The sequence below is a fragment of the Haemaphysalis longicornis genome, unplaced genomic scaffold (genome assembly GCF_048455015.1).
Source record: "Haemaphysalis longicornis isolate Haplotype H1 unplaced genomic scaffold, Haemaphysalis longicornis Haplotype H1 scaffold_6, whole genome shotgun sequence".
Classification (NCBI taxonomy): Eukaryota; Metazoa; Arthropoda; class Arachnida; order Ixodida; family Ixodidae; genus Haemaphysalis; species Haemaphysalis longicornis.
The window spans coordinates 138,435,497-138,454,572 of NW_027526407.1; the positions used below are offsets into that span (position 1 = coordinate 138,435,497).

The 19,076-nt window shown below is 47.3% G+C and overlaps 1 protein-coding gene across 1 annotated transcript in view; it reads left to right on the forward strand.

The window, feature by feature from the left end:
• The first annotated feature begins 455 nt into the window (after positions 1–455).
• LOC144141156 (uncharacterized) overlaps positions 456–19,076 on the forward strand; it is a 29,146-nt gene continuing 10,525 nt past the window's right edge. Inside the window, exons 1-3 of the mRNA XM_077672702.1 lie at positions 456–590; positions 9,236–9,854; positions 18,648–18,813. Of these exons, the coding sequence (XP_077528828.1) occupies positions 9,300–9,854; positions 18,648–18,813 (721 nt within the window). The 5' untranslated portion in view covers positions 456–590; positions 9,236–9,299. The remainder of the gene's footprint in view (positions 591–9,235; positions 9,855–18,647; positions 18,814–19,076) is intronic.

Here is a 19,076-nt window from a genome sequence, read left to right on the forward strand (position 1 = left end):
GAAGCTTCAGTGCAAGCCCCCCTGCTAATTTAAATAAACGTTTATTCTCTCTCTCTCTCTCTCTCTCTCTCTTTCTCTCTCTCTCTCTCTCTCTCTCTCTCTCTCTCTCTCTCTCTCTCTCTCTCTCTCTCTCTCTCTCTCTCTCCTCTCTCTCTCTGGCCGTGTTTTTAAGCATTGAAGGATTCTGGCAAATCATACAAATCATCCGTTCACTCAGTGTGGAACGCGGCTACTTCAAGACGAAGAGCACGCCGAGAGAGTGAGAAAGGCATTTTGCAGAGGGAGACACGACAGCTTCCAGTGGAGTGCCGTCATTTCCCTTCATACTTCCTCGTTCTTCAGCGCATTCCTCCCTTGAGCCTACCCCGGTCAAAGAAAAGAAAAATACGGCGGTGCCGGCGCCGCGCTGCAATTACTGCCCGCTGGCGTCGTGCTCACTCCGGCGACTTGGGCGGTATCGCAGAGCGACAGGCACATAACAGTCGGCGGCGGAGGCGCACATATCAAGCTGCCACTCACCCGGTTACGCAACTAGCGGCTAGTGGAGTTGCACGCCCCGTTTCCATCTGTCCTTCGTGGCTGACGCTCAGGTAAATCTTTGAGTTCTTTGGGGCCTTCGTTTCTTTCGTTCCACCAGGTTTCGATGTAATTGATGTCATTCTGGCTTCACGAAGTCGTAGCATGGTTTCTTGATGTTGACCGTCTTCCTGCGACTTCCTTCGCATATAGGCCTTGATTACATTCTCAAGAAGGCGCAATCCCTGTCGTTGAGGTGCAGATCAGAGTTACTCAATATAGTATATATGCAGCAACTCTGAATACAGATTACACCCACGCAGTTTCGATTCACTCCGCCTGTTTCAGCTGCTTCCAAGACAAGGCTAACAGAGTTGTCAGCGCTTTTGTAAAATAATTCACAGTAGGCATTGTTAACGTAGCTGTAGAAATTTTAGAGATCATTGTTTTTGAAGTCCGTCATCATGCGAGTAGCTCTTGCTCGAGCTGCTTCGTCTGTCTCATGTCGCCATCTTGGCATAGAACCACCGCCTTAACACCGGACGTCGCGCCCCTTGGTCCCTCCACTTATTTTGCAGTTGTATGTGCCGATTTGTCAATCATGCACCGAGAGGTTTGTATAACATAAACATCCCCACATGTCAGTGTAATGCGGCACAGGTCGCCTCCATGAAAATTCACAAAGTGTTGTCCGTGTTTTACGTGCGAGCACGTTTTTCGTGGACGAAGGGGGTAACTTTGTTGACAGACGATAGCCTTCATTTTATCCATTTATTTCGAGGCCAGGAAAAAAATACAGAGAAATGAAAAAAGAAAGCCAGAAACCGTGCCTACCCCTGTATAACTGGTAAACGTGATAGTCATTGCACATCGATTGATATAAAATATGTCTACAAAGCGTATGTGAATATAAAACTGAAAAAGCGAGTATAGTTTTACTTTCTTCGGTGTTCCCTGAATGCTAATTTTTTTGTATATCTGGATTTCTTTTTCTTTAGTGTTGTTTTTTGTTGTAACTTGGATGATGTCAACGAACTAATAAAAGTCCGCATTTTAGACCTGTTCACCGTTTATGCTCAGGACCTATTTAGACTTTATACCCATTTTTGTTTAGTGGCTTTATGGTTAGGCAACGTTATGTACTCTGTCTTGGGAACGTGATTCAGTAAAACCTGGATGTAACGAACCTCCATACAACGAATTCCTGGATTTAACGAAGGTTTTTAATTCCCCATTGCCATCCCCATTGAAGCCCATGTTTTTTTTACCTCTATTTAACGAAGGCATTGCGGTGGTTAGTCTTGATGTAACAAAGTCACTAAGCGGAGCACTCATTGTTGCTGCACTTTTACTGAAAAATTGACTGGAGAAATTCACAAATTTAGCGCATACCAGCCCTACTGCAAGGATCCAGCAGATACAAAAACGTCTAGAATCACCTAAAAACCAAATTTCTCATGATGATGATGATGATGATGATATACAGAATGGCTAGCACCACCCGTGGCTATTGTAGGAACGGTGTCTTGTTTTGCTTGTGTAACGTGAACACGACATCGGGTAGGAAGAGTAACTACACTTCACTTTTTTTTGTCACGCACATCACAAACTACCGTGTGTTTCTGTGTTTCCACGTGCGAGTGCGGTGCCGGTTCGAGACAAGTTTTGAAAAGCTAGGCCTGCCTGCCGCCATGTAGTCGCGCGTCTCTACTGCTATGTGTGGTATAAATTCGTGAGTGATGAGTTCTGCTGCCAGGAAACGAAATGTTCTGTCTTTCCAAGACAACCTCGCAATCTTGAATGCAATCTACACAGGGGAGAAAGAAGATTGTCGCCGCCCTGTACAGCATCACCCTCACAATTTTGAGTGCGAAAAAGAGCATGAAGTTCGCGAAAAGGCGTTTGGTTCTTAAATGAGCACGCTACCTTGGTTAGGACGACTGCTTCGGGCATACCAGGCTTTGCAAAAATTTACTTGAAGTCAGACAGTACTGCTTTTCCGGTCAGGCTCAGCCAACTCTTCATACCGCTTGTAGTAGTCGGTGGCGAATAGCCACCAAAGTCCTGAATGGAAAAAGAGGACCGTGCCGACTGGCTGCCAGGGCCTCCAAAAAAACTTAATCGACTGCAGTGGCATATTCCGGTGCTGGAAGAAAGTCCGGCAGCACGCACTTTATGAGGTTCTCAATGTCGCCATTAATCGTAGACCACCAGACGTCATTTTTGCTTAGCACGGCCTTGGTCGAAGTCAAAGTGGTCTATGCAACCCCGATTACATTGTGGCGATAATTTAAGCAAGCAGTGGTGCACTTATGCCTTTGAGAAGGGAGCTCCTTTCTTCGTTTTGTGTGTATACGCTAACGAAACAGTGTTTTGTTTCGCTCTTTTTCACTCCCCATTATGAGATTACCCACATTCCCAGCCGTAGCCCGTGTCGTAGTCAATGTGAGTACTACGTGCATTCAGTTTTTATTTTTTGTAGCGTGAGCTACACTGGCCGAGGTCGAGCAGTTTCGCGTGGCTCCGGGAGAGCCGTGCTGCGCATGCGCGAGGAGCAGTGACGTCGCACGGCGCACGGAACGTTGCTCGCTGCCCGGCGTCTCTCACACACCCCACACGCGCAGCGTCCTCGCCGACCTCCATTCCGCGCGTGGCGGCCAGGCAAACTTGATGATCATGTGAGGGGTGGTCGGGTGTGGAACCGATGGCTCGTGCGTAGCAGCAACACCAGCTCAGCTCTGGGGCGATTGGTGACCCTGCGCCGGATCCACTTGATAAATATACATGTGTCACATAATGCGAATACTGTGTGTGTGTGTCACTGAAGCAGCTGTAAGCATGATAATCAAGCTAATCCTATACAGCCAGGAAAGCTAAGAAATACCAACTGAACCTTATCTCACGCTACATATATCCTGGCATAGCCGAGCTAAGCCACTGCTAATATCTTTTGCGCGGCAAATGTCAACAGTAGGCAGCGCTGGGACACGCGTGCAGTGACCCGAGGACATCATATCTATCTTCGATTTGTCGCTCTCTCGGCCAGGTGTTCAGATAAGCCCCTCCTTTGCGAACTCCCATTCTCTCTACCGTCAGTGCCGTGTGAGGCGGTGTCCCACCAGTTTCCAGCACGTTCTGGCGAAGGATTGCCGTTTTGCGCCAACGAAAGTAAGCCTCATCTTTTCAACCACAGGTCGTACTTCACAGCTAAGGTGTATACCGCTACGGTTCTGTGTATTTTCTGGTCCCTCAACAAGAGCGGTGTGCGGCCTCCCTTCGAAGCAGAACTTGCGCCATAGACAGCCTTGGCTCCCTCGATTCTACTTTCTGACTGTAGAGATCTTCTGGGGTCGGCGTGATATTTAAAACGGCAAATGATTTCGATTGTGCCAGCGCAGTCCTAGCATGCTGGGATGTTCGTTTTCCTCGCGTAAAGACCTCGGGACTTGGGCCCCAGCAATGCACTCTCTCTGACCGCTAGTGGCAAGCAGTTCCTTGCACTAGCTTCAGTGGCAATCTCAAGAGCCTATCAGGAAAGCATTTTCATTCATGCTACTAAACTAACGTGATCAAGTCGTCTGTGCCCGCGACGAACTATGACCATAAATTCGGGTGCGGGTACAATACTGAACCAGTTTAATTAGCCCGTACACTGTTTTTTAGAGCGAAAGTTTCTATGGAACAGTTCCGTGCATTTTTTGTTCTACGTGTGCCAAAACGCTCCGCAGCAATCACAACATCCGTTAAGCAGAAAACAGCTGTAACTCTTGTTTTATCAAAACTTTCCGGAAGGATTTATGTGACAAATGGCCGCTAAGACGACGGTATTATTACGGTGTGCTTCATTTGCGTTGCATTATTTGGTCGTTCACACTAAAGCTGCAGAGTCTCTTACATTGGCTCCCACGGATTTTTAGAAAAGGGCAGCCCTATGTTTTCCTGGAAAATAAAGCTCTAGTGCTTGCAAGTTGCATTAATAATCGCAGGGCCACAATTAATATCCTTGCCAAAAAGTGTCAAAAATAGATAGGCGTGCATTTTTTAACCACGCATGTAATATGTATTTTGCACAGCTTCGCTGGTCAGCTAGTAATTGTTTCGTTAGGATACCATAACCCTGAAAGGCGGGCTAGTTGGTGACAATTCATAGCTGTAACTTGAACGCACAAAAAACCGACGACTGAACGAAGATAAGAAGACCAGCGCAGAATAACAACTGAAATTTTATTCACCACTCAAGACATATATACCCTCCTTGGCACACACCCGCGCATCATAACATGTGTACGTATCACGTCATACACACAAACACAAGAAAAAAAAAACACTTTACCTTTTGCATTATCTCATGTCGTCTAACAACTTAATTTCCTTATCGGACAGGGCTACTTAATTTCCTTATCGGAAAGGGAGCGTGCATAAGTAAACCGTCAGTAGCCCTGTCCGATAAGGAAATTAAGGTGTTAGACGACATGAGATAATGCAAAGGGTAAAGTGCTTTTTTGTTTTTTTTTCTTGTGTTTGTGTGTATGACGTGATACGTACACATGTGATCATGCGCGGGGGTTCGCAATGTGAATTTGGGGCATTTTCACGATGTAAGTTTTGGCACAGAAAATATGTTGGCGTTTGTCCTTTGGATTCGCTTTTTGTCGCTGAATTTCATTACTACGCGAAATTGTCAACAAAGCACTGGCTTTAAAGGGCCACGAAGAATGGTTTACGGTCAAATCACGTGAACCCTAAAAAAGAAACATCAGGGTATAAAAGCGCGTCATGTGATATAAGTTTGGTTACAATTATAATTTAATTAAGAGAATTGATGAGGTGTGAGGCTATATTAACCTAACTTCTTCCGCAGAAAATTCGAGCACATTTGCCCAGAGCCGTAGCCACTTTTTTTTTTGGGGGGGGGGGGGGGGTGGGGGTGTAATTGGAAGGGAGAAGATTTGCCGAAATAAGCCCTAAGTCTGGCTCCCATCGTCCCTGCACTCACCTATAGCTTTCTTTAAAAGACGACGCATATAAGGCGATAACATCACTTTGGCGTTCAAAATAAGTCCTTAATGCGGGTTTTCCGTGTGAAGAATATTCCGGCAATACGAGAATTCTTCGTACAAAATTCCCTATGACGAATTGGCATTCCTCACCAGTTTACGTGTGACGAGTGGACTTGTGACGAGTGGGCCTAGACCCCTTCCAGTGATGTCTTTGCAGCTCCAGCAAAGCTGTGCGGAACAAGTAAATGCATGTACGTTCCGACTACAAGCAGAAGCTTCGGGCCAGAATGTTCTGTAGCAGAACACATTTCACACGCCCCTTGAGTGGCTCCGCACCTAGTAGTAGGCAAGGAGGGTCGTTAAAAAAGAACCCAGGCATAGCTAATCCGTCGATGGACAAGCTAGGTCTCGAATTCGTTTAAAGAGCAAACTACGTTTTTCAGGGAAGATGCCAGGGATAGAATTTGAAGGGTAAAGGCTTCCAGGGGTGACTGACTTAGATCTTTCTTTGAGGTGTCCACGTGCGTTCGCGCTGAAGAAACCCCAACAGAATGACCCCCCGCTCCTTCTTGACGGCAAGGTTGCAATGGACATTCTGGAAAGTTTTGATGATCATGATTTTCAGAGAGAAAAATTAACCAAGCATGAATGATGCTACGGGGCGGAGGTAGGAAGAGCAGGAGGGGAGCAGGGGGAGGGGAGGGGGTAATGCTTGATGCTGCACCTTAGGAGGGGGGGGGGGGGTGCCCCTTTTGCACCCCCTGCCAACGCCCATGCAGTCGGAGGGGACGTTGGGCTAACAAAGCTTGCAGCCCTATTCCCGCAGCCCTTGAGGACTTTAATAGGGCCAAAGGCGTGAAAAAAGTAGAATATAGTTCTTCTAGATGAGAAAGATGATGCCAAGAGCTTAAACATCAGACAACCATCAGCTTGCTCTGGGTCACCTACAAATTATTTACAAAGGCAACTCTCAATCGCATAAGTGCGCCTTTAGATTTCCCACAGCCATGGGCTTTAGAAAAAGTTTTCCAACTTTACACCATATTCACGCTATCAACCTGGTAACCGAAAAATGTTCGGAATATAACACACCGTTGTACACGGCACTTAAAGATTATGAAAAAGCATTTGACTCAGTGCCCAATTCCGCAGTAATAAAGGCATTACGTGACCGACAGGCCATACATTCCGCTCTCTAGAGATATATACGACAGATGCACGGGAACGAAGCGGCTCCTTCAATGAACTTGCAATATTTCTATACAAAAGAGTGTCCGGCAAGGGACGCAATATCCCCGCAAATATTTACAGCATGTCTGGAAGGTGTGTACAGGAAGCTTAAGTGGAGAAAAACAAGGGTGCAAATCAATGGGGAATATTTTAGTCATATGAGGTTGGCAGACGACATTGTCTTGTTCAGTCAAAGCGGGCGGAAATTGCAGCGCATATGCTTTGCCAAAAGAACTTCTTGCTGGGGTAGCTGGTGAATAGTTGCCATGATTTGAAGCGCAACAAAAAACACGGACAAAAAAACAACGTAGACGAGGCAGGCCCTATTGCCTGTCTCGTCTACTTCGTCCGTGCTTTTTGTTGCGCTTGAAGTCATATTTTGCCAGTTCGTCCCAAAAATTATGACGTTACGCTTAAAATTAAACACGAAAAAATTGAAGGTCATCTTCAGTCCGCATGCCAAGAAACGTAACTTCAAGGTAGGTAACGAAGTCTTGAAAACAGAAAGCGGTTACGTCCATTTTGGGCAAGCCATAGCAGCTGATCCCAACCATAAAAAGGAAATTACAAGCAGAATAACCATAGGGCCGGATGATTTTGGTAAGAATTTTGATAATTTGACTAATAAGCTTCCTCTGTCACTCAAAAAGCTTGTATTAATTCAATGCATTCTTCCAGTAATGACGTATGGGCAGGTATTCGGGGTCTCACTAAGCGACGTGAAAGGAAACTGAGATCGGCCCAACGGGCTACGGAAAGGAGGATGCTGGGGGTGACGCTGAGGGATAGGAATACAGCCGCGTGGGGTAGGGAAGAGACTAGGGTGGGGGACATTCTAGCCCAAATTAGGCGAAGAAAATAGGCGTGGGCGGGTCACGCCATGCACATGAGAGACAGCAGGGGGACCATCCGTTTAACAGAGTAGCTGACCGTAAGCGCAATAGGGATCGGCCAAGGACTCGATGGAGAGATGAGCTTCGACAATTTGGGAGGAAACCATGGACTCAGCTGGCACTCCATAGTCGTGGCTGGAGATCTTTGGGAAAGGCTTTCGTCCTGCTATGGACACTACCAGACTAATGCTGACGACGACGGCGATTGTATATTATATATATAATCACTGCTATCAGTGCCTTCTCGCCCACTGCCTCTCCTTCACCAACTTCCCTTCTTGTTTTATTTCTCTACATGCTTTTCAGTTTTCTTTCCTTTAATTTTTTTTTATTTTATGTCGGTTTTAACACTTCCTGATCATACGTCTCATGTTTTTCAGTTTTTTTATTTATATTTCCCCCTAAACGCCTATTTTAATTCATTCCTTAAATGTGTTTCTTTAATTCATAATTTCTCTCTGTGAGCGCCTCTTTCCTGGCCAATTCCCCTGAGTGGGTATGAGCCACATCTTCTGGAACCACCACGACCATAATGACGTTAGTTGACGAGGTGGACGCAAGAAAACAACGTTGCCGGAACGTGTCTTTCCCACGCTCTAGGCTCGGTCAACCTTGCGTCGTCTTCTTCCGTCAAGCATCATTGGGGGTGCACTTACATGGCGATTTGCCCTATATATGCTGGATGCACATCGCCTGCATGTTTTATATGCACAAAATTTTCACTTCCCTTTCTCTCACGACGCTGCGTGAAAAACTATACAGTCGAGTCCACTTATAACGATACCGTTTATAACAATATATCGGATATAGCGATGAACCACTACGGCACCGTCCGCTTTTGTATGCCTTCTATGGGAAAATAAACCGCTTATTACAATGCTCCACTGCCGCGATATCGGATATAACGATTGAATCGGGTTACAGCAAGCATCGAAAATGCGAGCTGCCGCCGGCTCTCCACGCCAGCCACGCCGACACCATGCACGTCGATGTGCCTCGCATCCCGTCTACCCCTAGAGAGGAGGAGGGGAACACTTCTCCTTCCAAACACCCCTCCCGATGCCGCCGCTTTGGCTCCGTCCCCATGCCGGCTGCTTTGAATTTGACTGGGTGCGTCTTCAACTACCTCCGTGTTTCCGCGGATCAAACGCCAGGGCCGATGTTTTGGAAATGTCTGAGTGCCTCACTGAAGAGGTGATCGTTGCGCGGATACGTGCTGCGGACAGCGGTGGCAGGGACGACTCTGATCACGCGGTCGCACCGCCTACTCGGGTACCACCTTCGCAGGAGGCCCAACGCATGATAGTCTCTAAGGGACTAAGTGAAGCACCTATAGATGCTCTTGAAAAAGATGTGCGCCAGCTTCATGTGCAGCAAACAAAGCTGACCGAGTATGGCTTCTTTTCCACAAATAGGTAGCAGTACAACCTGGTTTGCCTGCAAATAAAATGTTTTGAGCTCTGCTCTGTCTTTTAATTTAGCAACCCGCATATAACAATCATCGGTTATAACGATGGGATTTTCTTGGCACTTGGATATTGTTATAAGTGGACTAGACTGTATCATAATTGACAAATCTTTTTTGTTGTTGCGCAGGAGCCCGCTATCAAGGACACTCTCAAGGATACAGAACAGACGAGCCCAAACAAAGACGTCCACGATGCCAGCGACCAACCAGTTTCAAAAGAAGTACTCGGAACGAGATGGCTCCTCCTGCTACATCGATCCTGATGCCTTGCAGCAAGCAAAGACGCCCGGATACCAACACAAGCTCGCTGCCCTAAGCCACGTCCACTTCAAAGTACCTGCGAGTGAGCGGAGCCAGTACCTAGACGTGGGCTGCGGTTCGGGCGGGTTCACAAAAGACGCCCTCCTCGACTACGTCCGTCCGTGCCGCCGAATCGTGGCCGTGGACAGATCGGAGACGCTAATCAAGTACGCTCAAGAGCACGCCAGTCATCCGGACATCAGCTACGAGCTCGCTGACATCGAGGTGGGCGATCCGCAGCCGCTGTTGGCCAAGTATGGAGCGTTCAGCCGCGTCTACTCTTTCCTCGCCCTACAATGCGTCCGTGACCTGAAGGCGGCTTACCGGAACATGTTCCACTTCCTGGAGGACGGCGGAGAGTGCGCCATCGTGTCCCTCACTGGATCCACGATCACGGACGTCATGTACCAGCTGGGCAATATGGAACAGTGGAGAGACTATGTCCCGGTGAGATTACTGCTTAATAACATCGTTCATCGCTATAGCACTGCAAAAAAAAAAAAAAACTATTTGAATGGTGGTCGGTAGGAGGAAAGAAAACTAACAAAAAATATGTTTCAATGTAGCAGTAATTAGTAGTAATAGAAAACTTTCACTGAGCCCTGGAGTAACAGTGATTCTAGTGCAGAAATACAAGCGATACCGCACGGCCCTATTCCTGGAGGCCAAAAGATCTGGACGTCTAAGTGGTCGCAGGTGACGACGCGTCCTCCCATAGCTTAGAAGAGGGATAGAATATTTTATGGTACGTTTGTATCGAGCGCAGTTACGTTTGTATCGTTTGTATCGATGGCGCTGGTTGAAAAAAAAAACTTCGTTTGAAGTTTCTGTTGTCATCAGGATCCTTAAAGGGACACTGCGACACTTTCGATGAACGCTTTCACTCTTTCCTTCGCGTCTGGAAGCACTGCGAAAGCTACAGTTATCGCCAGCACGGAGCGGCACTGCCTGATTCGCTCGCCGCACCAGATACGCCCTCCGTTCCTGCTTTGTTTTTGTTGCTTTATTTTTAAAGTTGCTATCGAAAAGTGTTCACTGCTGCAACTGAAGGAAAACCGGTCAACAGCCGCTACGTGGCCTCAGTGACGTCATTCGGGCCGTCAAGAATGTCAAAACCGGGAAAGAGAGAAAAATCTTTTGAGCGAGTTTACAAGTTATCTGATGGGCATAGAGCAGTAATTTATGGCTGTGGCATTTTGCGACCCCCCAATCTAAGTACCGGGTGTGTTGGGTGACTACGTTCTGCAAGCATTTAAGATTTCAAAAAAAGTTGAAAAAAGTGTTGCCGAGTCCCTCTAATCACTCTCGCAAAGCACACGGCCTCCCAGTCAATGATGCACAGGAGGTGCAGTGAACTATACTCATAATAAAACTACGAGTACAGTTGAGCGGTTATTATGACGTAGTGAACTCAAAAAGCTTGTGTGCAACTGCCGAAGAGATCTCTGGCACCGTCATGTTCCTGTACGCCAAGAGGCGCCCAAGCGGCTGCAGCGTCGGCAGTGAGTCGAAGGGTACACCGCACGGGGTGCCCTTGCTTGCTGGTATCTTTTATCATGTTCAAGCAAGCCACTACATGGCGGTGTTGCACACTTCTGGAACCTACCGTACCGCGAAATACCTTCCTCCCTGGTCGTAGGGTTTTGTTATAAGTCGTGTTACGGCCGCTTTAAAAGTAGTAGCGCCTTGGTTCATTTCCTAGTGGTCGACACTGGTATCGCCGAAGCTTAGGGGCCTTTGTCTATACGCCTCGTTGCACCAACCAATTCTGTACTAGAGTATAGTACCAGCATAAAAATATTGAAGCGCCCACCCGGAACCTCCCTCTCGGGTGGTTACGCTCAGCAAAGATGACAAATAAAGTTTTATCTCTCTCTCTCTCTCTCTCTCTCTCTCTCTCTCTCTCTCTCTCTCTGAAGCCTTACTTTGACAGCAGTCAAATCTTGATCCATGTATCAAGATTTGACTGGTGTCAAAGTAGGGCTTGACAAAAAACTGGGAGTGATACGAAATTCTCTCACGTGCTCAGTGCCGTCTCTCTTCGGCAGGCACGGTTCAGGATTGCTATTATCGAAAGATGTCTCTGAGCTAAAGTCTTTTTACGATTTCCAGCCTGCGCCACTTCGAAATCGGAATGCTCCCAAATAGCTAGATGACGCAAAAAGGTGTATGGCTAGGCCTTCAAAAGTTCGCAAGATTCATTTCGTCAGAAGCAAAACATTCAGGGATATAGTCCACGAGCCGGCAGTTGGCTGACGGAATTGATAAGCAGGGGTAGAAGCTACGCTCCGAGTGTTCAAATGACTGCCGATCTTGTTGTTGTTCCTTCGAGTGTGGCACATGCCCAATCAGAGGATCAGCCAATAATCAGTGGATAGAGAAAAATATCTTATCTAATTACAGAACACAAAAAAGAAAACTAAATTGAAGCCACAGTAATAAACACCACTTATAATGAGAATCTATTCGAATTTTCAATGAAGCGCCGGAGGGCAGAGCAACCATCCCTGCGACAGAACCTCGACACGGAAGCCCCGAATGATGGAGGAGCCGTCACTGATAAGGCTATCCCCAGACTGCGAAGCGGAACCTCAAGGAGCTGATGTTTCAGTCTTGAAAATCGTTGACGGGTTAAAAGGTAGTGCTGTTTTCACCAGACGAGACCTGCCGGGATACCTATCCATATAACTAGGGTTAAGCAGGTACAGCGAAGGCTCGTAATAACCTCTCAGTAATTACACTTGGGGGGCAAGCGTCACAGAAATGAAATCATCAATAGGCCTAGAACCTCTCAGGGAGCGACGTAGAAAGCATAGATTAAAACTCCTCTATTGCATATATAACAATTTAACAGGAATAATGAAGGAGAAATATTTGCAAACCCCCCACTATGTATCCCAAAGACGTGACCACATTAAAGGGACACTGAAGTGAATTTGTCAAGCTCCCGTTTTTGCTTGCACTGTGTAGACTGGCTCAAATTAACACACTATTCATCGTTTATCCGGTTGACAAATCGGTAATTATTTTACAAAGCGCGAAAGAAGAAAAACTACTATGCGCGGTTTGCGGCGGCCGCACCAACTAAAGGCTGTGACGTCAGGAGGGGGGGGGGCACAGTGATTGGACGATGCCCAAGGTTAGCAATCAAAAGTTTCGGTTTCGGTTTCGGTTCTATAAAACAACATGCTTGACATCTGATGGCGTTGTTGGATGGGCATTCTCGATTTCTCAATTATCGCCGTACCGCGCTTCTGCCATGTTGTCGGCTGTCAAATGTCTAAGATAAACCTCCCAGGGCGGCTTGGAATCGTAGAAATCACTAGACGAGGCCTACGCAGTGGATGAACGCCCTCCGCGTCACCGCAGACTCTCAAATGCCATGCGCTTTTCCCGCATATTCGAAGCTTGCCTCACTCATGCCTGTATCGTAAAAAGCGTGTTCGCACCAGGCCAAGGGTCTGTTCATTCGGGCCTGTGCCCACTGCCCGCAAGCAGTCGGTGCTTATGCCAACAGCACGCCAACGAGAACTCGCTAGCGCGTCATTGTCAGTATGCGCGCGTTCTGCGATCTCACTCGTGGAGCAGTGAACGTTACGGCCCAAAAATGGTGAACTCAGTTCAGAAAACATCGGCCGCATACGAAGAAATCAACTTACAAAAAAAAAATACATGTACCCGCGGGGATACGAACTTGCGACTTTTAAAACAAATTCCAGCGCCTCAGACCGCTAGGCCACGAGCCGGCGCTGGCCGGGTTAGGATATATAAGGTTTATAATGTATGTCCAGTTTACACTTTTATTTATTTTAAGCATTTTAAGTACTTTATGTGACTATTTGTTGTATATCACTCCTGCAGTAAGTGTCCCCCAAACTTCCACAATATCTCACGTCTAGAAATTGCATTTCTTTGACGGAAAAGCGTTCGCAGATGTGCGGTCGTGCTGCTGATCGCTGTGCTTGTTTACCCAGCGCAAAAAGTGCTTCGTGCTCCCTAGTTTTGCGCTATACGGTAAAAGTTTCAGGTGATTTTATTTTCTTAGTACCTATATTGACTTCGCTGACTCTTCTCCCGCCTTCAATTGGCCTTAGATTTTCCTACTAGCGTAAAGTCAGCGAAGCGTCGCATGTGCACTTGTGCAGCGCTTGTGTGGAGCGACCCGGACTCTGAGTTTGACACAGTGTACAAACTAACAAAGTAAGGAAAGGCACATTCTTTCATTCACAAAGGTGTTGTGGCTTAGTTTCAATTGAGCGAGCGAATAGCGACGACCCGTCGGCGGCCGGCGGACGAAACGCTGGGCCGACTGACTCGATCGGTAGGTCGGCTGGTCGGCGAATCGTGCAGTAGCGCAGCCATTTTCCAGCTCATCTCCTGCTGACGTCACACGAAAACGCCACAGAAAATGGGCGAGCGTAAAGAGAGGAGGACAGCATTTTCGAATTGATTTTTCTACTAAATAAATTCGCGTAAACGCGGCCAGAGTGGTCGAAACGATGCCTACGGACTCCGAACTACAATTTGCGCTAGTAATCCCGCAATGTTTACAAATCACTTCAGTGTCCCTTTAACAAAATACGAGAGATAAAATGCAGGACCAATTATAAAAAGTTTTCTTTTTTTCCTTTGACTATATCTCAGTGGAATGAATTGGCAGCCGACATCGCTTCGAATAGTGTTGAGACGTTCACTCGCGTGCTTAGTGAATTGTGATTCTTCAGTTGTATAAATATTATGCTGTTGTGTGCGCTCTTTTAGGTATTACACTGTTTACTCGCGTGCTTAGTTAAGTGCGATGCTGTCGTTGTATAAATAATATTTTGTTGTGTGTTCCATTTTAGTTATTATATATTGACAAACAGTGACTGTGCTAGTGACTTTATTGCCATTTGTACTATGAGACCCACTCCCCTGCTGTAATGCCTCGGCGCTGCAGGGTAATGTGTAAATAAATAAATAAATAGGCCACGTGAAGGGCGCCATTCAGAATTCAAAGAAAATTTTAGATGGTAGAAATCGCTAATTCGCGCCAAGCGCCTCCTGCCGCGCTTCTTCCGCTGTTACCAGCGTGCGCGCACGCCCATACACACAAAACACAAGTTAGCCTGAATGGGAGTTGCTTGGCTGGAATACGTCTTTTAAACTCCTCACGACAGACGGCCTGCTCCCACGTGTGGTAGTATGATGGTGGAAAAACTGCCAGTTTACACCGGGGGCCACAAGCCGTCGTAAATAAGCGCATTTACCACGGTTGTACCTCTTCACAAAACGCAGTATCGGGCTGTGATTACTGCGTTTGTCCTAATGGGAGTATTAAAAACTCCCACGCCACCTCCATTTCCTTCTCCTCCTCCTTCAACCCTTCCTCCTCTACGCGTCCTTACAAAATGGCTGCCAGTTGGTGTCGTGTGTCGTGTGAGCTCCAGCGTCCCCGAAAATTTATTGCCAGTGTGAACTTGCGGCCGGACGAACGGATGTGAAGTGCTTCCCAACAACCGAAGCTCGTTGCGAACATTGTGGAACCAGCCTGGACTGACGTGCGACGGACTGCAACGTCGCCTCCGTGTCACCGACCTTCGAGCCGACGGAATACGCCAGCGAGCCGACGCGAGGCCTAAATGCAGTGATCGCTGAGAGTGGCTCGTTAAAAACAACGCGGTTGTGCCTCTGCGAGGTGGTTGAAGGTAAGATTTTCACGTTTTTTATTGTACGCAACATTTTGGGAGACTTGTGCCCCTTCTAGCGTCAAATAAACTCAACGTGTTTCCCGCGCCACTGCACGGGCGATTCTCCGCCACTCGAGGTGAGCGTTGTGCTTGAAAGACGGCACCATGCCCGAAACGTCATTGGGGAGGCCGAACAGTGTGAAAGCAATGCGTATTTGCGCGGGTCTCGAGGAGAACACTCACTCATTCACACTCGCAAGCAGAATGAAAACTGCCCGAACTCTGGACGGCTGTTAGGTGTTTTTGTTAGGCTGTGTCTGTGGCTTACTGGCAAGCGAGGGTGAAGTTGGCCGGTCAAACGTCGCAGGGCTGCCGCTTTTCTTGAGAAATAGGTGTGGTGCCATCCGCGCCTGCTACGAGGAGGGTGACAGCCGCGTGCCGCCGGCGATTAATTGCTTTCACTGGAAAGGGAGAAGGTCGGGGCCCCGTAGGAGCTCTCCGTACGCTAGGAGCGTGTAACTATAACCAGCGAGCGCCATTCGAGGGAGCATTCTGTAGAGTCGACAGACGACTGCTTATTTTTTTTTTTTTTTTTGAAGGGGGGCACGCGCAGGCGTCACACCGACCGAAATTTTTCCGTAACTTTCGGTGAGGGGAGAGAGGGGCAGTGTGGGGGGGGGGTAAAACCTGAAGCTCGTTCCCAGAACACCACACGCAAGGAAAAGAGGGAAGGAAGCATTTTGAGAAGTTGGTCGCCACAAGGATCGCGCACCTTTTTGAACAGCAGAACACTTCGTTTTGACGAACTAGTGAGCGCAGGTGTCTCGGACAGAAGTGCAATTTTGCATAGCTTTAAACAAACATTCAGACATTACGGAAAGTTGGACACAAGAGTGACAAGTTCAGCGTCTTTACAGTGCTGTTTCTTTTCTTTTTTTCAGGTCAGATGCCCAATATGCTTATGTATTTGTTACCGCAGATTTAAAGCGTTTTGCTATTCCTCTAATGAATGTGCTTCTGTGGCTTCCAGGAAAACGTGCCAGGGGGTGCGGCAACGTTAGCGTTCGGGAGGCACGTGCAAGCAAACAGCGCACCGACGACATGCTGACTTCATTGTTTGCAAATATCTTAAGTTTTTTTTTGTTGAGGAGTGCTGTAGTAGATAAAGTTCTTACCAAGATACCTTGTGTTCTCGATGTAGGTGTTTTGTTGATTCAGTGTTTTTATTGGCTTATTAACGTGTTCACACGTATATCGTATTCCTGTAATTTTTATGCAATAAATTGACTGTGCAGAAAACAAATTTTTCACGTTTCGCCATTCAACGTTTGAAGCGGAAAAAGACTAGAAATTACGTGATCCCCAACAAAAAATAAAAATGCGGCCTGTGCCCTGATTAAGAACTCCCAAATGCAGTAATAAATTCCACTGCAGAGCATATATATGAAGCGCACAAAAACACACACACACAAAAAAAACCTCGAAAGCAGGTCAACACTGCTCCCAATGCGCCCCCTGAAAACTCCCAGTTGGAGGAAACAATACACTCCCAATGGTACCCCTGGAAACTCCCATTGTAGTGGCAGTAAAATGAAACTCCCATATGCTACTGAAAAAACTGCCGAGATAATGGGAGTAAGGTGAAACTCCCATTGGAAGGAGTTTTGAAAACTCCGAATTGGTACTGAGTTATGACACAAGCCATTTACTCCCATTCCGGCTTATTTGTGTTCTGTGTGTATATATGTCTGGATTGACATAATCATGTGGCACTGTTCCTGTGTGGCGCATACACCGATGGGATGGTGGCGCTATGGAAGCTGCTCATTAGTCTTGCTACAGTAGGTACGTTTTTACAGCAAAGCTGTATACCTATACACCCAACGGTTTCATTGCCGTGGGCAAAAGCGACCTTAGTGGGCAAAAGCGTCAAGGCATAAGACGCCGAGCGCGTGCGCCGGGAGAATCAGGCATACCGCATAGAGGTCAAAATTTTTTTAGGAAACCACAAAACAAGCATCGAAACCGCATTAAGGTGCCTGCGAACAATGGAACCCACCCCTACAGTGTTCCTGGTAAAGGTTATGTTTGCAGATTATCTTTCAAAGCTAGGCAGGACTAGTGTCACAAATTGAGTAGTCCTTGCCTAAGACGCCGAGCGCATGGGTCAGGCTAGGCAGGACGCAGCATTTGCCGCATCTTTGGACATACATGCTGAAATGCTGTTACATGCGTTATTTTCGATTCGCTTTCGGTACGACGTACAGGTGCCGTCAACAGTAATTGGAGCACGGGAGCTGTGGCCGGACCGCATAGGAGCGCCGTGTAGCTCCACCGACGGTAAACGAAAGGAGCAGAACACGCATGCGTGCCTGCAGACGCTGATAGCCCCTCTATACTTCACAATCCACTTCTTTAAACGTGGCTTCGAGAATTGTTCGCAGCATACTGGTATTGGCGATGGCGTTGATAGCGGACCCACCTAAAAATACTAGAAAAGAAAAATTGTCACTTCAGATCCCTTCGATTGCGACGCTTCTCCAGCAGCTCGCGTGCGCTGAAAGTGCGTGAGCGATGCTGCCAGATATCGGCTCTGCTATTAGCGCCATTGCTGAGATTAGTATGCAGCGAATAATGCTCGAAGCCGCGTTAAAAGAAGTGGGTTTAGAAGTATAGATGGGCTATCACCGTCGGCAGGCGCGCATGCGTGTTCTGCCCCTTTTGTTTACCGTCGGTGCAGCTACACGGCGCTCCTATGCGGTTCGGCCACAGCTCCCGTGCTCCAATTACTTTTGACGGCACCTGTACATCACGCGCAGCAGTAGAGCAGGGAGGACGAGCTAGGCCTACCAGAATGGACCGACTAAAACGCGTAAACAAAAAAATGGCGGCGCTTGTGAACCGTCGCAGTGTAAACGAATGTCCCGTAAGGCCAACTGACCACTGATCGGACCAATAGGAGAAAAGAGTGCCGATACTCTGTACCCTTATCTAGTAGCACTAGCCGAGCGCAACCGACACGCCCGCCGAGACGACGAGAAACGTTTCATACCCACTGAATAATTTGAGGCGCTAAACAACGGGGACCAGAATAAACACGTAGACACAGACAAGGCGCCACTTCCAACTAAACGTACGTGTTTCGTCTCGTCCCCGTTGTTTAGCGCCTCAAATTATTCAGTATGTTCAACCAACTAGGCTTTAGTTTCATACCCTCCTCCATCACCATTTGTATAGAGGTTTACAACAGCTTTGCTGGACATCCACTTTCGCAGGGCGGGATACGGCGACCAAAATTTTTTTTTTTGCCCTGTCATTAGAGACTATTTCAATACAAAAGAAGAAATGCGACACATTATCAGCCATAAGAAGGTCAACACTTTGTGCAGACTATGGTGAAAAAGTCGCCTCAAGGGTGCTTAAAGGCGCTATTTCTTGTAATAGACGATAGACATGGACTATTCACACTGACGCGCTATCGCCAAAGCGCGCGTCACCAAGCTATCACCGAAAAGCACCAAGTTATCAAAAATGTGTCTTATTTGCGTGTTAAATTAATGACGTTTTTCAGGATCCACGAGAGCTCTACTCGGAGCGCTTCCTCTTCTGCCAACCTGCCGTGCAAGAAAAGGTGATCAGCACTGAGAGAGATGCCGTTCTTGCTGCCGGACTTGAACTGGTGTCGTGCTCCGTGTACGACAGCATGTGGACGCTACCTAACATCGACGCCTGGATAGGTATACGTTCCCCAATTTTTTTGCCACTAGATTATTATCAGGTTCACGCACAAATATTTCAGCGTTTACCTTGTAAGTTAAGACACGAGTGACGGCTTTTATCACCAGGTAGCATGCCTTAAAGACCGATCGTTGCATATATCCTCATGCATCGGAAGTCTTGACTGGACGCGCTTTGTAAGTTGCTACCGATTTTGTCTAATATCTTTTTCGGTTGACGCATTTTTGGCCACAGAGACATGAAAACACCACCGCAACCAAAG